The 20,377-nt window shown below is 39.4% G+C and overlaps 1 protein-coding gene across 5 annotated transcripts in view; it reads right to left on the reverse strand.

Annotated features, from left to right (window-relative positions):
• VPS13B (vacuolar protein sorting 13 homolog B) overlaps positions 1 to 20,377 on the reverse strand; it is a 353,019-nt gene that overhangs the window by 146,234 nt on the left and 186,408 nt on the right. For 3 of the 5 annotated variants that reach the window (XM_081919663.1, XM_081919662.1, XM_081919661.1), the window contains exons 26-30: positions 13,243 to 13,414; positions 12,062 to 12,176; positions 9,228 to 9,369; positions 6,380 to 6,788; positions 2,527 to 2,638 (exon numbers count right to left, since the gene is read on the reverse strand). In XM_081919663.1, coding sequence (XP_081775789.1) covers positions 2,527 to 2,638; positions 6,380 to 6,788; positions 9,228 to 9,369; positions 12,062 to 12,176; positions 13,243 to 13,414 — 950 coding nt within the window. Of the gene's footprint in view, positions 1 to 2,526; positions 2,639 to 6,379; positions 6,789 to 9,227; positions 9,370 to 9,896; positions 9,964 to 12,061; positions 12,177 to 13,242; positions 13,415 to 20,377 lie in introns of all 5 variants that reach the window. The other 2 variants (XM_081919665.1, XM_081919664.1) reach the window with 1 other exon arrangement.

The raw sequence follows: 20,377 nt of genomic DNA on the forward strand, positions 1-20,377 counted from the left end.
AGGGGGGGCCGGCCGCACTGGGCACAACATCTGGGGGTTAGGGTTAAAGGTAAAGGTAAAGGTACCCCTGCCCGTACGGGCCAGTCTTGACAGACTCTGGGGTTGTGCGCCCATCTCACTCTAGAGGCCAGGGGCCAGCGCTGTCCGGAGACACTTCTGGGTCACGTGGCCAGCGTGACATCGCTGCTCTGGCGAGCCAGAGCCGCACACGGAAACGCCGTTTACCTTCCCGCTGGTAAGCGGTCCCTATTTATCTACTTGCACCCGGAGGTGCTTTCGAACTGCTAGGTTGGCAGGCGCTGGGACCGAGCAGTGGGAGCGCACCCCGCTGCAGGGATTCGAACCGCCGACCTTTCGATCGGCAAGTCCTAGGCGCTGAGGCTTTAACCCACAGCGCCACCTGCGTCCCTACTGGGGTTAGGGTTAGGGGGCGCAAATCCACAGGTTAGGGGGTGCAAATTACTTGCCTTGCCCCGGGTGCTGACAACCCACGCTACGCCACTGCCTACGTAGTGTTTGGTTACAACAGTACAGTGGTACCTCAGGTTAAGTACTTAATTTGTTCCGGAGGTCTGTACTTAACGTGAAACTGTTCTTAACCTGAAGCAGCACTTTAGCTAATGGGGCCTCCTGCTGCCACTGTGCCACCGGAGCACAATTTCTGTTCTCATCCTGAAGCAAAGTTCTTAACCTGAAGCACTATTTCTGGGTTAGCTGACTCTGTAACCTGAAGCATATGTAACCTGAAGCGTATGTAACCTGAGGTACCACTGTACTATCATAACCTCCGTTTCCAGAGAGGTCTTTTAAGATTTCACAAGATTCTTTGTTGTTTCTATAACCTCACAGCTTTCACAGTACAAAAAGCCATGCATCTCAAACGCTTTTTCCCAAACAGGACATTCACAGAATACCTCACACGGACGCACATTTTGCCCTACCCTGGCACACCTTTCTCAAGCACATAAAGGTATATTGGGGGGATATGAACTTCTGGTACCCTGGGTGTTTATTCTTACTTTCTCATCTGTAAGCTTCCTAGAAAGCCATTCAATCCTATCACTCCATCTAATCTTCATTTTCCTAGAGAAGATGACACAATTGCTTTCTTGGTGTGCTTGCATGCTCAAGGAAAACATTCCTGATTTTTATGGGTCCATATCCAAGTCAAACCCATGACACCAGTTCATATATCACATTTTCCTGAATATGTGAAAATGGTATTCAGAGGCAGACCCACCTTTAAGTGCACTATGACAAAGCTTCTCCCCCCACCCCACCCCCTTGGATAGAAACTGGTAAGTTGCAAGGAGCCTGAACTAGTTGAGGAATTTCTATGCTTGACAAAGTAATATCTGTCATTTTTAAAGCCGTAAAACATTTTACTGCTGGGAAAGGATTTTGATGTTTGTAACATACTTCTATTGAAGTACAGTTCGAAGTACTTTTCAAACAAAAAAAAATGCCACATCTGAGAAACAGACCAACAGGAAGCATAAGACACTTGTTCATCTGTATTTCTGTGACTTTTCTCACTTGGTATTATTTGCAACTATACTTTCATGTTTCTCAGCAGTGCCAACTCTACTAAGAATCATATATTATTTTTATCATGTTGATTACATATGTTCTCCAGTTTTGCTGCCTACATATGATTAGTGTGGTTTGCAGAAAGTCAGTGACACAATCCAGAGCACGACATTCACACAAAGAATGTGTTTACTGTGAAACTTTGCCTTAGAAGTTTGCTTTCTTTCACAGCTTTGATCCACATGACATCAACAGTCCAGCATTTTGAATGTCTGCTAACCATTTAACATTATGAAAATCACTTTCACACTAGGCAGCTACTGAGAGAGAAGGTATTTGCAAAAAAAGAGAGATCCCTTTCCTGACTGATTTTTTTTCCTTGCAGGGGTGGGGGAGCCCTTAAGATCATGATAATGTAACTGAAAATTAAATTATTGTTCATCAGTGCTTCATAGACCGTTGAAGTGTCTGAAAAAATATGAAAGCATGCACGATAATTCAGTAATCAATGTAAAAAAGGAAAATTCTATACAAAAAGATTTTCATCAGAATACATGTTTTACTGGATAACTTTTATTCCAGCCCTGTGATGATGTTTAAACTGTGTAATTAGCATGGGGCTCAGGATCATGCAAGTTTACTTTGCCTACCAGTTCTTTGTGTATTCAACTTTATTTTTGCATGTGAGCTTATATATGCAGAACCCAACATGCATTGCTCAAACTACATGAACACTATGTCTTGAATACAAAATCAAGAGTACAGATTATGCGGACAGAACTCGGGTGCACTGGGCTAGGCAAATACTATTCAATGTGCAATGTGCAATGTGCAGGCAGGGGTAAAACAATACAATCCCAGTCGTCAACCATGCATGCCAGATCAATGATTTCATATCTTCTCTCTCAAGATAATATCTTGTTTTGATTTTTAAAAACATTTCTGGATTTTTCAAACATTTTTCTCATTCTAATTTGTCAAATAAAAAACACTTACTGGTAAATGTCTTTCCTCAGCACAGCTCTACTAAGAGGATTGTCAGCCTGAGGAGCCATCGACACAGAGCCAATTTTAAGTACCAAAGTATCTTCCTTATTCGTCTTATTATCTGCAACTGAAGTAGGAAACAAACAACATTTGTGTATACATACAGAGCCAGATGTATTAATGAAGGTATTTCCAATGCAATGAGTGAGGTGACTTTTCAGTGGAGCAACCATATTATTATTATTATTATTGGTATTATTATTAACTTCTGCAATGAATACTGGTAAACCAATTAATACCAAACAAAATAGAGAGACAGACAGGCAGGCAGATATAGTTCCCCTGCCCATCCCTAGGCCTGGTAGTCATGCTATTTTGGCTGATGTAGCTTCCCTCATTCCTAACGCCAACAGGATAACATGAGAATATATTTAAATTGACTAGTATTGACTAGTGAAATGCCTTTAATTATAATAAGTGCAGTGTCCCTGGGGATATTACAGGGACAGAGAAATGTGTGTGTTTATGTATCTGTTTCTGACAGAGAGACAGAGAGAGAGAGAGAGAGAGAGAGAGAGAGAGAGAGAAGGGAGAATGAATGCTTCTTTGTGCATCTTTGGTTTTGCATATACTGTATGTTTAAAGCATATGACTTCCCCAAAAGAATCATGGGAACTGTAGTGAAGGGTGCTGGGAACTGTAACTGTGGGGGGTAAACTACAGTTCTTATGATGGGGGGGTCGTGTGCTTTAAATATATAGTGTGTATGCAGCCTTTGTGTGGGGCTCCCATTTATATGAAAGGAAAGGAAATGGATGGACTCAGGTACACTATGCTGGGGGTGGGCAGCTAAAATTGCTCCCTACACCTCTCTCAGTGTCTGGAGTAAGAAACAATATTTTTCTCCAATGGTGTCCTAATCTACAGTCTATATACTTTCCCCCACAAAGCTGAATGGGAAACAAACAAGTCTTTCCCTATTGGCAAAGCTATGCCCTAAGTCCTGATTCTTGGACTGGCTGCTGGAAGAATGGAAAAGAATGTTGGGTATTGACATGAAAGCTTACTGATTACCTAATAAGTGTTTAATTGTTTTTTGGAGATCTTAACAGTTTTAGCTCCTATTAAATATTGTGCCTATTGCAATTACTTTTAACACAGCTACTAAAAAAATACAAGGTATACTGTGAAGAAATAAAGAAGTGAACATGTATTTCAGTACAGAGACCTGCACTCTGTATTTTGTAACATTTCTTTTTGCCCATGAAGGATTTTATGACATTTTAGAAGCTGACAGTGACATCTGATATATATACATGCAGTTGGGCCTAGTGTTCTCCACAAGCCTATGCTTTGAGGATGTACTAAGCTTTCAATCCCTTTTCCCCATCTGTGGCCACCCAGTGAGATATCACAGACAACTTGTTTTGAAAGCTAAGCTTTCAGCTACAGATGCTAAGAGTGTGGTGAGTGCTAAGTACTTTACTAAATAACACGTTGCTTGATGTGGAAAGAACAAGCAAACTTCACATGCAGCTCAGAAGACTCATGTGTATGTGTGTTGTGTATATAAAAGCTGGCTTCTGCAACACCACTGAGATGCGTCCAGGATGAATCAGGCAGTCATACTGAGGCTATGATTAACAATCTGGACACACAGCTAATGAATAAACCATGGCAGGGGTGTGGGTGTGTCAGGCAATGCTATCAAATACTTATGAAATACATCAAAAATCATTAAGGAACTGCACTGAAGATAAGGTATAATAAACTATTTGGAGAAATAGGATTGGGAGGCCATGGTTATGTGGGAAGTTAAGTGGACAAAGCATTTGTATTTTAATCAGGCTAAATAGATACTCATTTTTCCCCCAGTTACAAATACTTTGGTAGATGTCTAAGCTAACCTCAATAACATTTTTCTTTTTAAACTACAGGACATTTATGCTATCAAATTTACACAACTTCTAAATCATCAAACCTAGCTTCTTAGTGGTGCTAATTTGACTCCTGGGGCTCCCTCTAACTCATCTGTAGACTTTTAAAGTAAGTCTGTTAAATAAATGTAGCTCTAAGCATCATATTTCATGCATGCTTTCACTGATGATCAAATAAAGTATCATTCAGCAACACCCAAATGAACTAACATTGCTACAGCTTTTGTGAAGAAGCATGTGCAGAATGATAATCCTATGAACAGCATTTTTTAAAAAAATCTTCCTGCAGTATGCAGCCCAACAATAGGCAAACTGACTAATTTGGGCTTTGAGAGTAGGAACACAAAGCAAATCTATATGAATTTTGAATATCACTGTATTTCAATGAAGTGGACATCTGTCTATTTGTCTGCCTCCCACCACAAAATAGGCATTAGCACATTTGTCACATTTAACAAACGAGTCTGACATGATTTCCTTTTTGGGAAATTTCAAATGAAATTTCCATTTAGGATCTTTTGCTCTGTGTGAAGCCACTTTCAAGATCACAGGAAACTACGGTACTCTAGATCAAAACGCAATTAATTAATTTGTCCAAAAAGCACCAATTATTAATTACTTAGCAGAAAACAATTTTACCCACACAGAAGACTAAGCAAATCCTTGGAAGAAGATGGAGAAAACAAGTTAGTCTTCTAGGTCCCTAACAGAAACGGGGTTAGGGAAACAGAAACGGGGTTACCTATATTCTCTGTAGGTAATAGAGTTGCAAGGGGAGATGTCTTTGGATGTCCAGAAGGCGAGGGACAACAGATCCTATCTATTACTGACTACTGGCTGTGCTGAAATTGGAGTCTAGCAACTTCTGGAGGGCCACAAGTTTCCTATTAGAATGCTTGTTTGCTGTCTTTCAACATGTTCCATCAAGACAGGAAGTGAAAAGGCAGGTGGCTGCCAGGTAAAATAATGAGAAGTGGGCAGAACTCAAAATGGTATAAAGTGGGATGGGGTGCCTTCCTGTTACTTTTCAATCACCATGACTGAGCGAATTTGAAACAAAGCCATCTAACTAGCTTTCTTCTCCCACTTCAATCTCTGACAATAAAAAACTTCCTGGAGCAATCAAGACATATCCCTGGGAAGGGGAAGGATAGTTGAGCACTCTAGAAAGCAATTGTACAGTGGAACCTTGGCTGTCAAACGTAATCTGTTCCAGAAGACCATTCAACTTCCAAAACATTCGACAGCCGAGGCGCAAAGGGCTGCCGGCAATTTCAATGGTGAAAATTGAGAAACGCGCCTCAGAAGCCGTTCAACTTCCAAGGCGTGTTCGAAAACAGAAGCAATTACTTCTGGGTTTTTGGCATTCAGGTTCCGAAACGTTCGGCTTCTGAGACGCTTGAAAACCGAAGTTCCACTGTACATTCTTTAGCAACTGCTTGTATCTTTATGCATGCCTGAAACTCGTATGTTATGTAGAATACAGAGGGCAAATTGAGGTTTACTGCCCATTGTTATGTCAAAACCTTAGATTTAATTAAGCATACTAGATATAGACAGTGTATGAATCCATTTGACACAGTAGAGCTGAGCACTGAACGAAAGGCCAAAAATATACACATATAACAAAAGCACAGTAGTCATTTGCCACAAGTGTTTCCCTGGAAAGGTTAATTAGAGGAAACCTGAAGAGGTCATTGCTGAGGTAGCTACCCTGAGCTGATGTGTATTCTATGACCGGAAAGGCAGGCAAGGCTTTCTTTGGACTTCTAAAGGATTTTCTCTAAAATTTGCAAATCAGTAAAACTGGAGAACAAGCCAATGAGGACCCTTCATAGATATATAGTGGAGACAGCATTTTCATGAACAACAGTATCCAAGAAAAATATGCTTATTGTATTAATATAAGGTGGAGAATATAGTACCTTCAATATTGTGCTGCAATTCTTCCATTTTGGGGGAAAAGATTCTGATTACGCCAGTATTGATATAAATAAGCGGCAAGTTCCGAGATGTGAGAATATGAGTCCTCATAGGTTGGCCTGGCGATTTTCTTTTCTCTTTTTGGCTTCTTGGCAGTTTTGCCTGAAATATACTTGCAATTGCATTGAGAAAAGGAAAACAGAGGACAACATCAAATGCCTGAGCCGAGAGAAGAATCTCATGAAGGAAATGAGGAGAACCATCAGTGAAACTTTCAGATAATTTATGCAAAGTTCTTCGCTCATTTCTTGAAATCAATTTGTGGCGGACATTTTTTGTAACTGCCTTTGTGTAAGTCAGTGACAGAAATCCATGTTGCTGGTGAGAACCATCCAAAAGTTTTGCAGTTGCCTGTATCAGGAAATAGAAATTGTGAGAAATAAGTAATCCATTTGCACTGTGTAAAAATTAGGAGAACTTTTGTCAAACAACCCTTTCATTTTTTATTTCTTTTCAGCTATACACTTCCCTGAACATCAGATGAAAAGGTTTCTGTGAATATGTAGTACATGTTAACTACCATGGCTACTCTTAGAACTGATTCAAATACAAATATACATACAATTGATATTTTAAAATGCATTTGTTTCAGATCACGGTATGCTGATTTTGACATCTTTCTGTTCAGATGCAATGAACTATAGCAAGCTTCAGGCTCACATGCCTCATTGACCTCATTTGTGTGCAGGAGCAGAATGAAAGTTTCCCCTTTTAGTTTTCAATATACAGCTGTTTTCTATTACATCCAAACTCTGAAAACTATGGTTTAATCTTGATTTGCCAACAAGCCACAGTTAAAATAAACTGGACTTGGAAGTATGGAGGTATTCAAAACCAAGAATGGAAGCTTTGATTTCCCCTTTGCACACAAAGAAGGAGGCAGAGCTCACTACAAGTCACTGTCATAGCATTTTGTCTGAACCAGACCTTCTGAATGAAGATTTGACCTAATATCTATCCATTATGTTCCTACTAGTTTGAAAAGACAAATGTGAAAAATGCATCTATTTTGGTGCAAAACAGAGTAGTGCTAATCTTACTGGAAATGGCAATGGTGGGAAATTTGACTTTCCGTGCTTGCAGAGAACCAAAATCCCACCAAAGCCAATAGGAGAATAGTCAACGAATTGACTCTATGAGTTCTAATCCAAATTTCTGCAGGAACCCCATTCATTTCAATAACAGTGGAATTTCCATTCATACAATGGAAATGAGAATGTGCAACCCTTTGCGTGAAATCAATGGGGAATTTTTTGTTTAAACAGGAGCTTTGCAAATAGAATAATGTTCCTGTACGTTCAATGAATTTGGACATATTATTTTTATGTTCTACTAAGACACATGTATCTCGGCCCAATTAGCTAATAGCACAAATGGCTCTTTATACATTTTCAAACAATGTCATTCAGATACACTTGATTATTTAGTTACATTTATGCAATTATTTTTTAAAAAATGGTAAAGAATTAGTAAATTAGCTTCATTGGTGTTAGAATGAAGTAACTCGGATAAGTAGCAACAGTAATTTTGCATGTACATGTTCTTGACAGAAAATAATCATAAAGAACAGAACTTCCACTAACCAATAATAATAATAATAATAATAATAATAACCTCCCTTGCTGGGTTTCTTAACTGATGCTGGGTCTGTTCATTCATTACTCTCCATGGGGAAAAAAATCTCAACTTAGTTAAAATCTCAGGCTCTTTCTCACCTCGAGCCCTTGAAAAAGTAACAAGGGGACCAGACTGTACTGTGTTTATCTCCCTGGCTATTTGATCTGTTGAATGATAAGTACATTTTCAGTTAGGTGGTCAGGGAGACACCATAATAAAATAGTCAGATTTTTTTTCTGCCACGGGAGAGGAAGGTGTGATCACACACCACAGGTTGAAATTTCTCACTGGAGAGTAACATGTGATTTACTCCCAATAAATGGAACATCTTAAGATTCACATCTTAAATATACAAATATAAATAATGCATATGTGGATGTCTGAAATCTGGACCCTTTATAAAAATCTACATGGCGTACGTAGATGCACTGGTCCATTAGGGGAAAAACCCCTAAAGCCATAGTCAGTGCTTTTTTGGGGGGGGACACAGGAATACCCCTAAACATTTTGAGAATCTTTGTACTTTTATCCATTTACTGTATTTATTTTTCCAGATTTGAACTATAAAATGGTGATTAACCCATCTTCCCCAGACCAATTGGTGGTATCCAAAGTCACAAAAATTTGGTAGTGTATGTATCTTTAAAGCTGAGAGTAGTTCTCTCCACCCACGTCACTTTTTTTGGCTGCTTAATCCACAGTGTCTGAAGAAGAGTTCTGGACAACTTTAAAGCCTCATCACTAGTTTGTGGCATTTTAGCTGGACCTAATAAAACCAATTATCTGCAGCTTTGAATTTTAGTATTATGTTTGCTTAAGCCATGCTCAGAGCAGAGCCACCAAAATCAATGGACTCAAATATTTCAGGAGTTATCCAGAACCTATGCATGATAGCGTAAAACATCAAAGTGACCTCCCATTTAGGGTCACATTTGTAACACACAAAGATGCTCAAGTGAATATTCTTCCTTTGCTCTGCAGCAGTCCTATTTCCCAACTGTGTAGACAGACCACACTTGTTGCCAGAACATTACTGGGAGAGAGAGGCTATTTTAGAACAAAATAAAAACACCAGCTTGATAAAGAAGCTTTTGCACGAGTAGCTGTTCATCATTCTAAACCACCGTTTGTTAATGGAAGTTCTGTAATATACATATTGCATTGATTTCTTACAGAGGGAAAGAAGCCAGAGAAGTTACTGAAAGGGTCCTGCTTGCTGACGGGTCGAACCAACAATGTACGTCTGTTCAGCTTGTCAGTACAGGAAAGGAAGACACCTCCACATTTCCCCAGAGACCAAGAGTCTTCCCCAAAGCTTGAGGTGATGCAGGCAAAAAAGCAAAAAAACAAATATAAAGCCATAAGGGGGGGAAATCAAATATTTTAAAACTAAGCTGAATTCGGCCAATATCCATTGCAGGCTTTGCAAGTCCTTCACCTCAAAAATCACAATTCAATTCAATCAAAAGAAGGAAATCATAAACTTGAAACTTGCTACAGTCTAATTATTTGGAGGGGGAATAAAAAATTATCAGGAATTAAAGTAGAGCAGGACTCTCCCTAGGTAATGACTAAGTGTAATTTGATTTGCAATTAATTATAAAAAGGGAACAGAAGCTTTATTAGAATGGAAAGAGATGGAGTGCAAGAACTAATGGACTTTTTAAAAGTTGGAAATTGTATGTTCTCCTTTTCCACAAGAACAAATTGACTTTTTAAAAAGCTATTGGTGGTTTATACCATAATTCTTGCAGTCCTTCACCCTTCTGCATGAGAAAAAAAATGTTTAGATTTTAGGATAGTTATTTGGTTAAATATCTTATTCTGCTACAAAAATCTCACCACAAGTTTTTCTTTGCATTGTAGAAATATGCCTTCAAAAAGTCCAGACTGCCAACCTTCTCCTGGTCTGGAAAACACAACATTCACCTTATCTGTTCTCTGCAGCTGGTCAGAATCTATACATTTAAACTACATGAAACTATATTTTGAATATTTTAAAAAATATATATAGTAGTCATTCTGATTTGCAAACCAAACTGTAGAAACCCACCAGTGTTAAGCAAGTTTACATTGGAAGATTAGCATCAAGAAAAGAATACTACTATTTTTAATACGGAATTTAGCCAACTGAAACCCCTCAGCATTTGCACTAAATCTGTAGACAGAAAGAGTATTTTAATAATTTGGATAGATATATGAAAAGCATGCTGAATTAATTACTATAATACATGTGGGGTATTTTTTTAAAAAAGTTACACTATTGGAAGAATAAGAAGAAAAAACTAAGAAAATTGTTTACTGTCAGATTGCAAGCCTTTTTTCACTAGAGCATGCTAAGGTTTCGGTGCACAGATATTTCCTAATTCCACAGGCTGCTTGTAATTGCTGCAAAATTTCACACAAGTATTGTCATACACACAATAACTCCAGAAGGTGATAGTTAAAGTATAATTAATATGAAATACAAAACATCAGCTTCTGGTTTCATAGTTATGAAATCCAGCTTCGTGTCTTAAGCTAACCACCATGATAAAATGATTAGAAAGGTAACCTAAAATAATCTTCAGTTTGTACCATAAGACTACAGATTGCTCTCCAGAGACTATGAAGGTAAATATTTGTATCAAACCTACAGATATTAGCAGAGGCATGTTCTTTGTCATACTGAGTATATTCTTCTTATTACAACTAATGCTGCTTTCTTCCACGTGCAAATTGCGGCAAAGCAAGATCACTTCAAATCATCTCTTTTTTATTTGTATTATTATTACTACCACTAAAGACAGAGGTGACTAATCAGCAGCCCACTGGCCATATTTGAGAATCCAATCTGTTTTTGTGGCCTGCCAAAATGTGTAATTTCAAAAAGCACGTTAAAAATATTAGAGATTTCTATTTACACACACACACACACACAATATGCTATGATGCCATGGTGCCAATAGGCTTTTTGTGGGGCACCCCATGCCTCCCCATCTAAAAATTTTCCATTCATTTTTATTTTATTTGCTGGATGAGTAATGGAGTGATAAAAATATTTTATTTAAAATTGTGTAGAATAGCTGATGGGAAAGACCTTTGGAAGCTTTGAGAATGGGAAGATGGAAGCTTACTGTGTCTAAGTGAGTTGTAATTCCTCTTAACTTTTCAGAAGGCAGGAAATCACCATTGCTGACAGCCTCTGCCTCTGCTGAACCTCGGTTGTGTTTCATGCTAATGCTGAGCATAATGTACAATAAAGGGAAGGAGAATGAAAGAAACAAAGAACAGCCCAGAACACAGACTCTGTAAGGAAGGGGGAGGGAGTGCAGAGACCCAGTTAAGAGAAGAGTAGCATCTATATGTGATTAGTTGCAACCACGTAGCAGAGTGTGGCCCTGGACACCAGCAAGGGACTCAGCTCAGAATAATGTTCATGGTAAGTTCCCAATACTGTATTCTAAGATGAGCATGAGAAGTGCCTCTGTGATATATACCCCAGCTAACCTCTGATAGGTGGCCGTGTATGGTCTACGACAGCAATCGTCTCCCAAAGATGTATGGTAGAAAAGGCAGATGAGGATGTTGGCTGCTCTAGTGGGATGTGCTGTTGGATAGTGGCACTGAGGTTAAAAAAAGAGAAGTATGCCCTGGAAAGGGGCAAGTGGGTACTATTCCAGGCAACGCAGGACATGAAACGGAGGTTCAGCAGAGGGAGGAGGTGCTGGCAAAAAGGAGGAGTTAATCTCATTCTCTGCTTTCTAAGTGGTAGAAGGAACCCCTTGACGCCTCTAATGCTCAACTCAGAGCTGTAGTTATCCTCACACCCACTTTCACACTTCAGCCGTGCCCACTTTAAGATACAGCCCCTGAAATGTTGACCATGAGTCAATGCCTGAAACAGGTTTGCCACCCCAATAAAAAAGAAGAGTAAAATGTTTCCACATGAGCACTAACAAATAATAATAATAATAATAATAATAATAATAATAATAATAATAATGCACATAAGGTGTGGTTGCTACCTGTTTCTGTAGTGATCAATATTGAAGCTTTCTATTTTACATTTGACTTTAGTGTAGACATCTTGTACATCTACTGAGGCACTGAGGTCTTCTAATTCACCAACAACACATATTTCTGCAATATAAATAAATATCCAATGAAAATAAGCCATGAGTTCGAACCCTTAAGAAGTTGTTATTTTATATATGCATCAACTACATTTTATTCGAAGTTCTCTACCCCCAAAATGAAGTCTTCCTATACAGCTATTGCAGGTATTCCATAAAAGGCGGCAAGTTGGATTGCAAAGGAATAGCTCTGCAGCTAATTCCGGCTGCTTGGCGCTTGACTGCACACCCTGCATTTAGCAGGGATCAGTTGCATTTGGGGGCTCTCAACTGGGAACTCCAAAGTGCAGCTGATCCATGCAGGGGTTGCAGTCAATGCGGATAAGCTTTTGCCAGGGATAGACTGCACTCTGGAGTTCCTGAGTGAGACCGACACGAGGGGAGCTTGCATTTGGTACTAAGTTTGAAAGGCATCAAATACAAGCCCTGCTTGTCAAGGAACAACTGAGACCATACTTTGAGGCCTCCTTCTCTCTGCAGTGCCTTCTGTCCTCTGAAAAACTACTCCAGGTGGTTATGGAATTCAATGGAACATTATGGGAGGGGACACTGGGGGTAGGGGAGCTGTAATGGAAAAGTGGAATCTTAAAAGTCCTTATTCTGATAGGAATCCCTGATTGATCTCAGATCTTTCTGTGAACACAAGGAGCCCTTCCATTTGTAGGAGGGCAATTCTGGATCCAACCCCAAATATATAAGCAATCTCCAAGCAGCCATAAAAAAGCAGCATTTGCCAAATAGTAATCTGTTGCAAAGGTTGGATGTACTAGCTGGAAAAAGAAGTTAGTCACAGATGCACTGGGGATGGAGAGTAGCAAGTTAAGATTTTAATCTTTCTGGGCTTATCTTATTATTTAATTGGATGGGATTCTATATTTGTTTTGTCATTTGAACTGTAACGTACCCTGAGTTTTCCTTGTTGAGTTTGACTTAAATATTCAAATAAATAAGTCTGAAGACTAGATTTAGGACTCCCAAATGCCATCTCTGTTAATACTAGAAGACTTGTTGGAACAAAACTGCCAGGTAACTTCAAATTACTAGTTTTGTTTTATAAATTCTGTATGCAATACCTGTTCCTTTACTTTCTGGATCTGGTGCAAATAACTTTACAGTGAGTTTTGGCAACATCCATTGCATCCATAAGCTAACACGTCCACTTGATACGCCAATATTGCTTGTTGTTTGTTCTAAGGTAACAGAATCTGAGAACGGAGAATCATCGCCACCTTGTAGAGATTCACCCTGCCAAAAAACCCAAACCCCAAAACATTAGTAGAAACTTAATAATAATAATAATAATTTTTTACTTATACCCCGCCCTCCCCAGCCAAGGCTGGGCTCAGAGCGGCTTACAAGCAATAAAAACAAGATGAATGATTACAACTTAAAAACAAAAATAAAATACAATATTAAAATAATGGAACATTAAAATATTAAAATGTAGCCTCATCGCAGGAGAAGAAGGAAAAGAAAAAAGAAAGAGAGGGAGTGAGGGAATCAAATTGGCTCCAAGCCAAAGGCCAGGTGGAACAACTCTGTCTTACAGGCCCTGCAGAAAGAAATCAGATCCTGCAGGGCCCTGGTCTCATGAGGCAGAGCGTTCCACCAGGCCAGAGCCAGAGTTGAAAAGGCCCTGGCTCTGGTTGAAGCCAATCTAACTTCCTTAGGGCCTGGGACCACTAGGGTGTTGTTATTTATGGACCTTGAGGCTCTCCGTGGGGCATACCATGAGAGATGGTCCCGTAGGGACCGTATCATATTCAGATCCAATCTATATAAAATACATTTGTGATATGCTTTTCTGTATGATCTTGTTCATTTTTGTTGTGTTTATATCTCTTTCTCCTGCTCCCTAGATATAAAAAAGACCGTGGAAGATTCAACAGAATTACAATGCACAGGCAGAAAAGAGTGGGATTTTGGCTGAGTATGCCTGGTGGTGGTAATGGGCTGGATGAGACACAAGACACTGAAGTTGAATCCCAACAAGGCAAAGGCGTTGTGAGTTCATGGTTCTCAGCTCCAATAATTGAGTAAATGGCCACTTTTGGATGGGGTTGTTTTCCTTTTGAGGCAACAGGTACTTAACTTCAGGGTACTCCCTGATCCAATTTTCTCAATGGAGTTTGAAATAGTGTCAGTGTCATGGAGTGCCTATTGTTGTTCATCAGCTACTGCCATTCCTAGATGGAGAAACTCTGGCCACAGTAACCCATGTACTGATGAGCTCCTGGCAAGATTACTATAACGCACTCTAAACTGAGCTGCCCTTGAAGATGCTGTTGGTGCAAAATGCAACTGCTAGAATATTGTCGGGATCAGTTGTCCAGAACAATATACAGTGGTGCCTCGCAAGACGAAATTAATCCGTTCCGTGAGGCTCTTCGTCTAGCGGTTTTTTCGTCTTGCGAAGCAAGCCCATTGACAGCTTAGCGGATTAGCGCTACAGCTGTCAAGCGGCTTCCAGCGATCAGCTGTTAAGCGGCTTATCAGCGGAACAGCTGATAAGCGGCTTAAGAAAAGGGCAAAAAAAGCGAAAAAAACCCGCGGGGGGATGCAAGATTTTTTTCGTCTTGCGAAGCAACCCCATAGGGGAATTCGTTTTATGAAGCGCCTCCAAAACGGAAAACCCTTTCGTCTAGCGGGTTTTTCGTCTTGCGAGGCGTTCGTCTTGCGGGGCACCACTGTAATACTACTACTGAAGAGTTTGTACTGGTTGCCTACATGCTACTGAGCCCAATTCAAGATATAGTGCAGGAGTGTCCAAACGGTTGTTTAGTAAGCGATCCTTGTCTGCTGTAACGCTACGTCTGTCTGTTAGTGGCCTTATTATTGGTGAGCGATTTATTTTAATTCTGCACAGTTATTGTTGAAAAAAAGGTCCACAACTTTGGTAAGCTCCCTTCTAAAAAAAGCTCAACAACTTAGACCTGTTCCTCTAAAATAGCTCAACAACTCTGAACTCCCGGGAGTAGATCGCAATCTCTTGGGAGTTGGATGTCCCTGATATAGTGCTACTTAACAAGTCCCCCCCCCTTTCCACTACTCTTTTGTAACTAAACAACCTAAATCCATCATTATATTTTCACCTTCTTACATCAAGTTTTTCTCAAAAAATTCATCTAAATTTCATATAAACTTTTGAAAACCAGTTACAATGCATTTGACTTGGTCAGGCACAAAAGCATGTAACAGACAGACAAATAACTTGGGATGAACACTAAAAATTAAAAGTGACGAAGAGTCAGAATCAACCTTCTGCAAGAGGAATGTATGGATTTACCATAACAGAAGTAAACAAATGTATCTTATTAGGAGTCAAAGTATTACTTGTTTAAAACATGAAAACGTGTTCTCTGTTGGTCCAAAAGTGAAGTTCAAGTCAGTTTTGATGTTCTCTGGATAGGTTTGCTGCTCCCAAGTGATTTAATTTTAATAAAAGAATACTTTTCCATGAGCTTGAAAGCAGCAGCATTGCAGAACTTCTTTGTTGATCATTTTCAGAGTTATGTCTGCCAAACTATAGTTTATAGACTATATATATATATATATATGGCAGCAGCTGAGGAGGCTCCTACCCTCATCGCATATATATGATTTTTTTACTGACCTAATTGCAAAAATGATTCATTTACATGACAAAAGATCTATCCTAACAATAGTAAACAAAAAGTTATAGAAAGAAGAAAATAACAAGGTCATGGCAAGATTTGATATTTATAAATTGGATTTTAAAAAACCTTTTGCATTCAGCTGTTTCAGACTTTAATCTGAGATGTAGGACTTCCTTCCAGAGAAATCTGTTTTGTGTTTAGCAGTTGGAAGTTACAGATATCTTTGCAATGTTTGAAGAAAAAAACCCGAGTGTGGGAAAAGGCTTCAAAATATATTCTGAATATATTAGAAATTCAATCACTCTCCACAGATAATCAACTGGTTATTAATTAGGGCATAACTTCACCTGTGGTAGCATTAATTAAATCCATGGAGCCTAACATAAATTAAGCATTTCAGAAATATTCAATCATTCTCTACAGAAGGAATAAGTATGTAATTATCTACCACATGTTTAACTTTCAAGGACTCAAATCTGTGTTCCAGTGAATACAATAGCAAACCTAGCAAATTCTCAGAAGTACACTACAAATGTTATCTGAGCCGACAACACTTCTTAGGTAATAACTGCATGAAAATATCACATAATATCTCATTGTATGAACCAAACATTACAGAAAATCTATCACAGATGCATGGGTCATCATGCCCTTGCTTCTGAAGTATACAGAAATGTAAATTGTTCAATGTTTTTCTCATTCCTTGTCAAATATAAGAAAAGGAAAAAATGCTCAAAGATGATTGCTCAAAACATCTCCCATTTTATGGCTTAATCCAAGTTGCGGGAAGAAATGAGCAACTGCTGGTGTGACTTTAGCTGAGAATGTAAACTGCATAGAAAACTGGTTGTGCAATTAAGACAACATAAGAAAAACTGCACAGAGAATGATTTAATGTCCTGATTAGAACTGTCTAAAATCATGTTTCACACAAACAGCTTTGCATGCAGTTTGTGTTTTTGGAGGCCATCATCAGTGGCGTAGCGTGGGTTGTCAGCACCCGGGGCAAGGCAAGTAATTTGCACCCTCTAACCCGTGGATTTGCGCCCCCTAACCCATGGATTTGCGCCCCCTAACCCCCAGATGTTGCGCCCGGTGCGGCCGGCCCCTCCTGCACCCCCCACGCTACGCTATTGGACATCATAACAATGGGTCCCATGATAGGTGCCAAACTAGCTCTTCCAACCACGAAATTGAAAGCTGTCTAGACACTTTTGGACAAACTGGGGAATAATTTCTTGCTGTAAATTCTAATACTATTTTTTAAAATAAGTTTACTTTTTTATTTTTGAAATATTAGGTTCCAATCAAAATGTTAGGAATACTGACAAGAAACATTTTTATTTCTCATTCCACTTTATTTCGAATTCCTAATCCCTCGCATGCATACTTAAGTAAATCTATGCCTTAATTTTCCACTTTGCATCCAAATCCATAAAAATGCCAGAATCTAGAAGGCTGAACTATTTTCCCACCCCTCCTCATACCAAGCCCTAAAGTACACAGTTTAATTCTTTTGCCGGTCCTTGCAAATTGACCCAAAATAGTGAGTTTATTTTTCTAGGAAAATTTATCTTTATTCATCTGGAGGAACCAAACATATAGGACCTTCATCCTTGGCCCGCATTAAAGCTCAGGGATGATCAGAGTTTTGGGCAAATTACTGCTCTGCCTTATCAAAATAACTTCTGTGTTTCTGTTCAATCATACAGCTTCCCCAAGGACTAAACACTTCCTCAACTGTTTGTACTTAAGTAAACAGTAACAAGTGGCCTGTTGTACTCTATACTACCTTCGCTCCAATACAGGGGTGGTAAAAATGATTAACTGTTTCTAAGCTCTGGTGCTTAAGCCTCTCACTCATGTTTCCATCTTAGCCACCACCCAGTTTGAAAGTCAGGAATCCTGATAGCTTTGCACACATAAGAGAGCAGCACTCCCTATCAACCTGTCAGCATGAAAAGAATTACTCACAGCTTAAATGTATAAATCATCTATGGATAGTATAAATAAATACTTCATATGCTATTTAATACAAACAATTGTTGGAGTGGGTCATACCAGCCCAACTCCCCCCCCCCAAGTTCATTTATGGAAAGACTTGTATACTTGAAAGAACTTTGAGGGGTGAAACATTTCAAAATAATCATTCTGGTCCAGAAGAGAAGTAGTATGCTTTAACTGTGAAATGTCTGAAGTCAAAAATTCATACAAAGGATGCAAGCGTATTTTTATTTGACAGCGTTCGAGGCTTTAAACATAAATTGTACTGGATGTATAAACAAAACAGTAACAAATTTCAGAGCAGTCCCCCTTCCAACAATAATCTAAATATATCCAGGAAATGTTACACCGTACCATGTTCCAGTAATTGAAACATAGCTAAAATATTATAAACACTGATGAAACAAACTCTTTTAAACTTAATGAGTTTACTATACTATTACTGTTCACATTACAGAGTAAAAGAAGAAGTTAATATTATCTGAGAAACTATATTCAGATCTCAGATGCTTCCTGATTCAGAGATTTAGGGTCTCTAAATCTAACCTATTTTCTCATGGACTCCTTTTCTTTAATAATTTCTGCAGTCAAATTCTGAACCTCTGCTCTTGTTGCCACCCTAGCCTAAGAATGATGAAGGTCCTATAAACAAGGTAGGTGGTACAGTCCAAGTCAAGCACCATCACAGCCTCTTCAAGGGGGCAGAATCTACTGGTGTCCCTAGAACTATTCTCCACCAAGTGAATCCTTTGAAAGTAAATCATGGTCCATACCAAAAGATAATCCAAAAGGGCCTTTTGGCGGAGTCAAGAAGGACCTTATCCCGTGTTTGGTTTTCCCATCAGCTATCAACTAATATATTTGCTCTAATGTAACCAGGAAAATTGTAACCAGCAGAAAGTGAGGAGGAATTAAAGAACCTTTTAATGAGGGTGAAAGAGGAGAGCGCAAAATATGGTCTGAAGCTCAACATCAAAAAAACGAAGATCATGGCCACTGGTCCCATCACCTCCTGGCAAATAGAAGGGGAAGAAATGGAGGTAGTGAGAGATTTTACTTTCTTGGGCTCAATGATCACTGCAGATGGTGACAGCAGCCACGAAATTAAAAGACACCTGCTTCTTGGGAGAAGGGCAATGACAGGCCTAGACAGCATCTTGAGAAGTAGAGACATCACCTTGCCAACAAAGGTTCGTATAGTTAAAGCTATGGTTTTCCCAGTAGTGATGTATGGAAGTGAGAGCTGGACCATAAAGAAGGCTGATCGCCGAAGAATTGATGCTTTTGAATTATGGTGCTGGAGGAGACTCTTGAGAGTCCCATGGACTGCAAGAAGATCAAACCTCTCCATACTGAAGGAAATCAACCCTGAGTGCTCACTGGAAGGACAGATTGTGAAGCTGAGGCTCCAGTACTTTGGCCACCTCATGAGAAGAAAAGACTCCCTGGAGAAGACCCTGATGTTGGGAAAGATGGAGGGCACAAGGAGAAGGGGACGGCAGAGGACGAGATGGTTGGATAGTGTTTTCAAGGTTACCAGCATGAGTTTGACCAAACTGCGGGAGGCAGTGGAGGACAGAGGTGCCTGGCGTTCTCTGGTCCATGGGGTCACGAAGAGTTGGACACGACTAAACGACTAAACAACAACAACAACAACCAGGAAAATGCTTCTCTAAGGAAGCAGGGGAAAAGTTTGTTCCTTGCTCCCTTTTTAAATAAAGCTACCACATGCTGAAGCACCCTGGAATTAGAATGCCACGAGAGAGACTGAAATAATAGCTTGCCAGTATGGCCTACTTAAACAAATCATTACAAAACATAGTATATTTTTACTATCAATTTGCAGAGCAATTGGCTAGGTGTTCATGGAAACCTATTGAGTTATATCTGATGTTAGAAGAAAGCTAGCTGAAGCTAAAATGAGGTAAGTTATGAGTAACGAAATATAATGGATAACTACCAAAATACAATAAAAATCTAGGTTGTTGGGTAGTGGTTTTTTTGCTTAAAGTAGAAATTGCCTAAAGCAGTTTTGCTGAACCTATGGCCCTCCAGATGTTGTTGAACTCCAACTCTCATCAATCCTGTGGGTCAGAAATGATGGGAACAGGAGTTCAACAACATCTAGGAGGGCCACAGATCCCCCAACTAGGACCAAAAGTGTTGGAAGGAAGGAAGGAGGAAGGAGGAAGGAGGAAGGAGGAAGGAGGAGGAGAAGGAGAAGGAGAAGGAGAAGGAGAAGGAAAAGGAAAAGGAAAAGGAAAAGGAAAAGGAAAAGGAAAAGGAAAAGGAAAAGGAAAAGGAAAAGGAAAAGGAAAATCATTATCGGACAGGCATTCCTTTAGAATTTTGCTTTGTTTCCCCTGTGGGCAAAGCTTACAAATCACATATAGGTTTTGCCATTGCCTTAAGTAAGATAGTTAGACCAGACTTGGTTGAGTTAATATGAAAACAAGTGAGATGGTTATATATAGATCCACCTAAAAGAGACAGGGAATGGCATTCTATCTGCAGCAGCACAAGATGGCTCTTCATCTTTCAGGATGATAGTCAAAATAATTTGCAACTCTATCCAGAAAGTGCAAAC

Source organism: Podarcis melisellensis, assembly GCF_964234715.1.
Source record: "Podarcis melisellensis genome assembly, chromosome: 7".
Taxonomy (NCBI): domain Eukaryota; kingdom Metazoa; phylum Chordata; class Lepidosauria; order Squamata; family Lacertidae; genus Podarcis; species Podarcis melisellensis.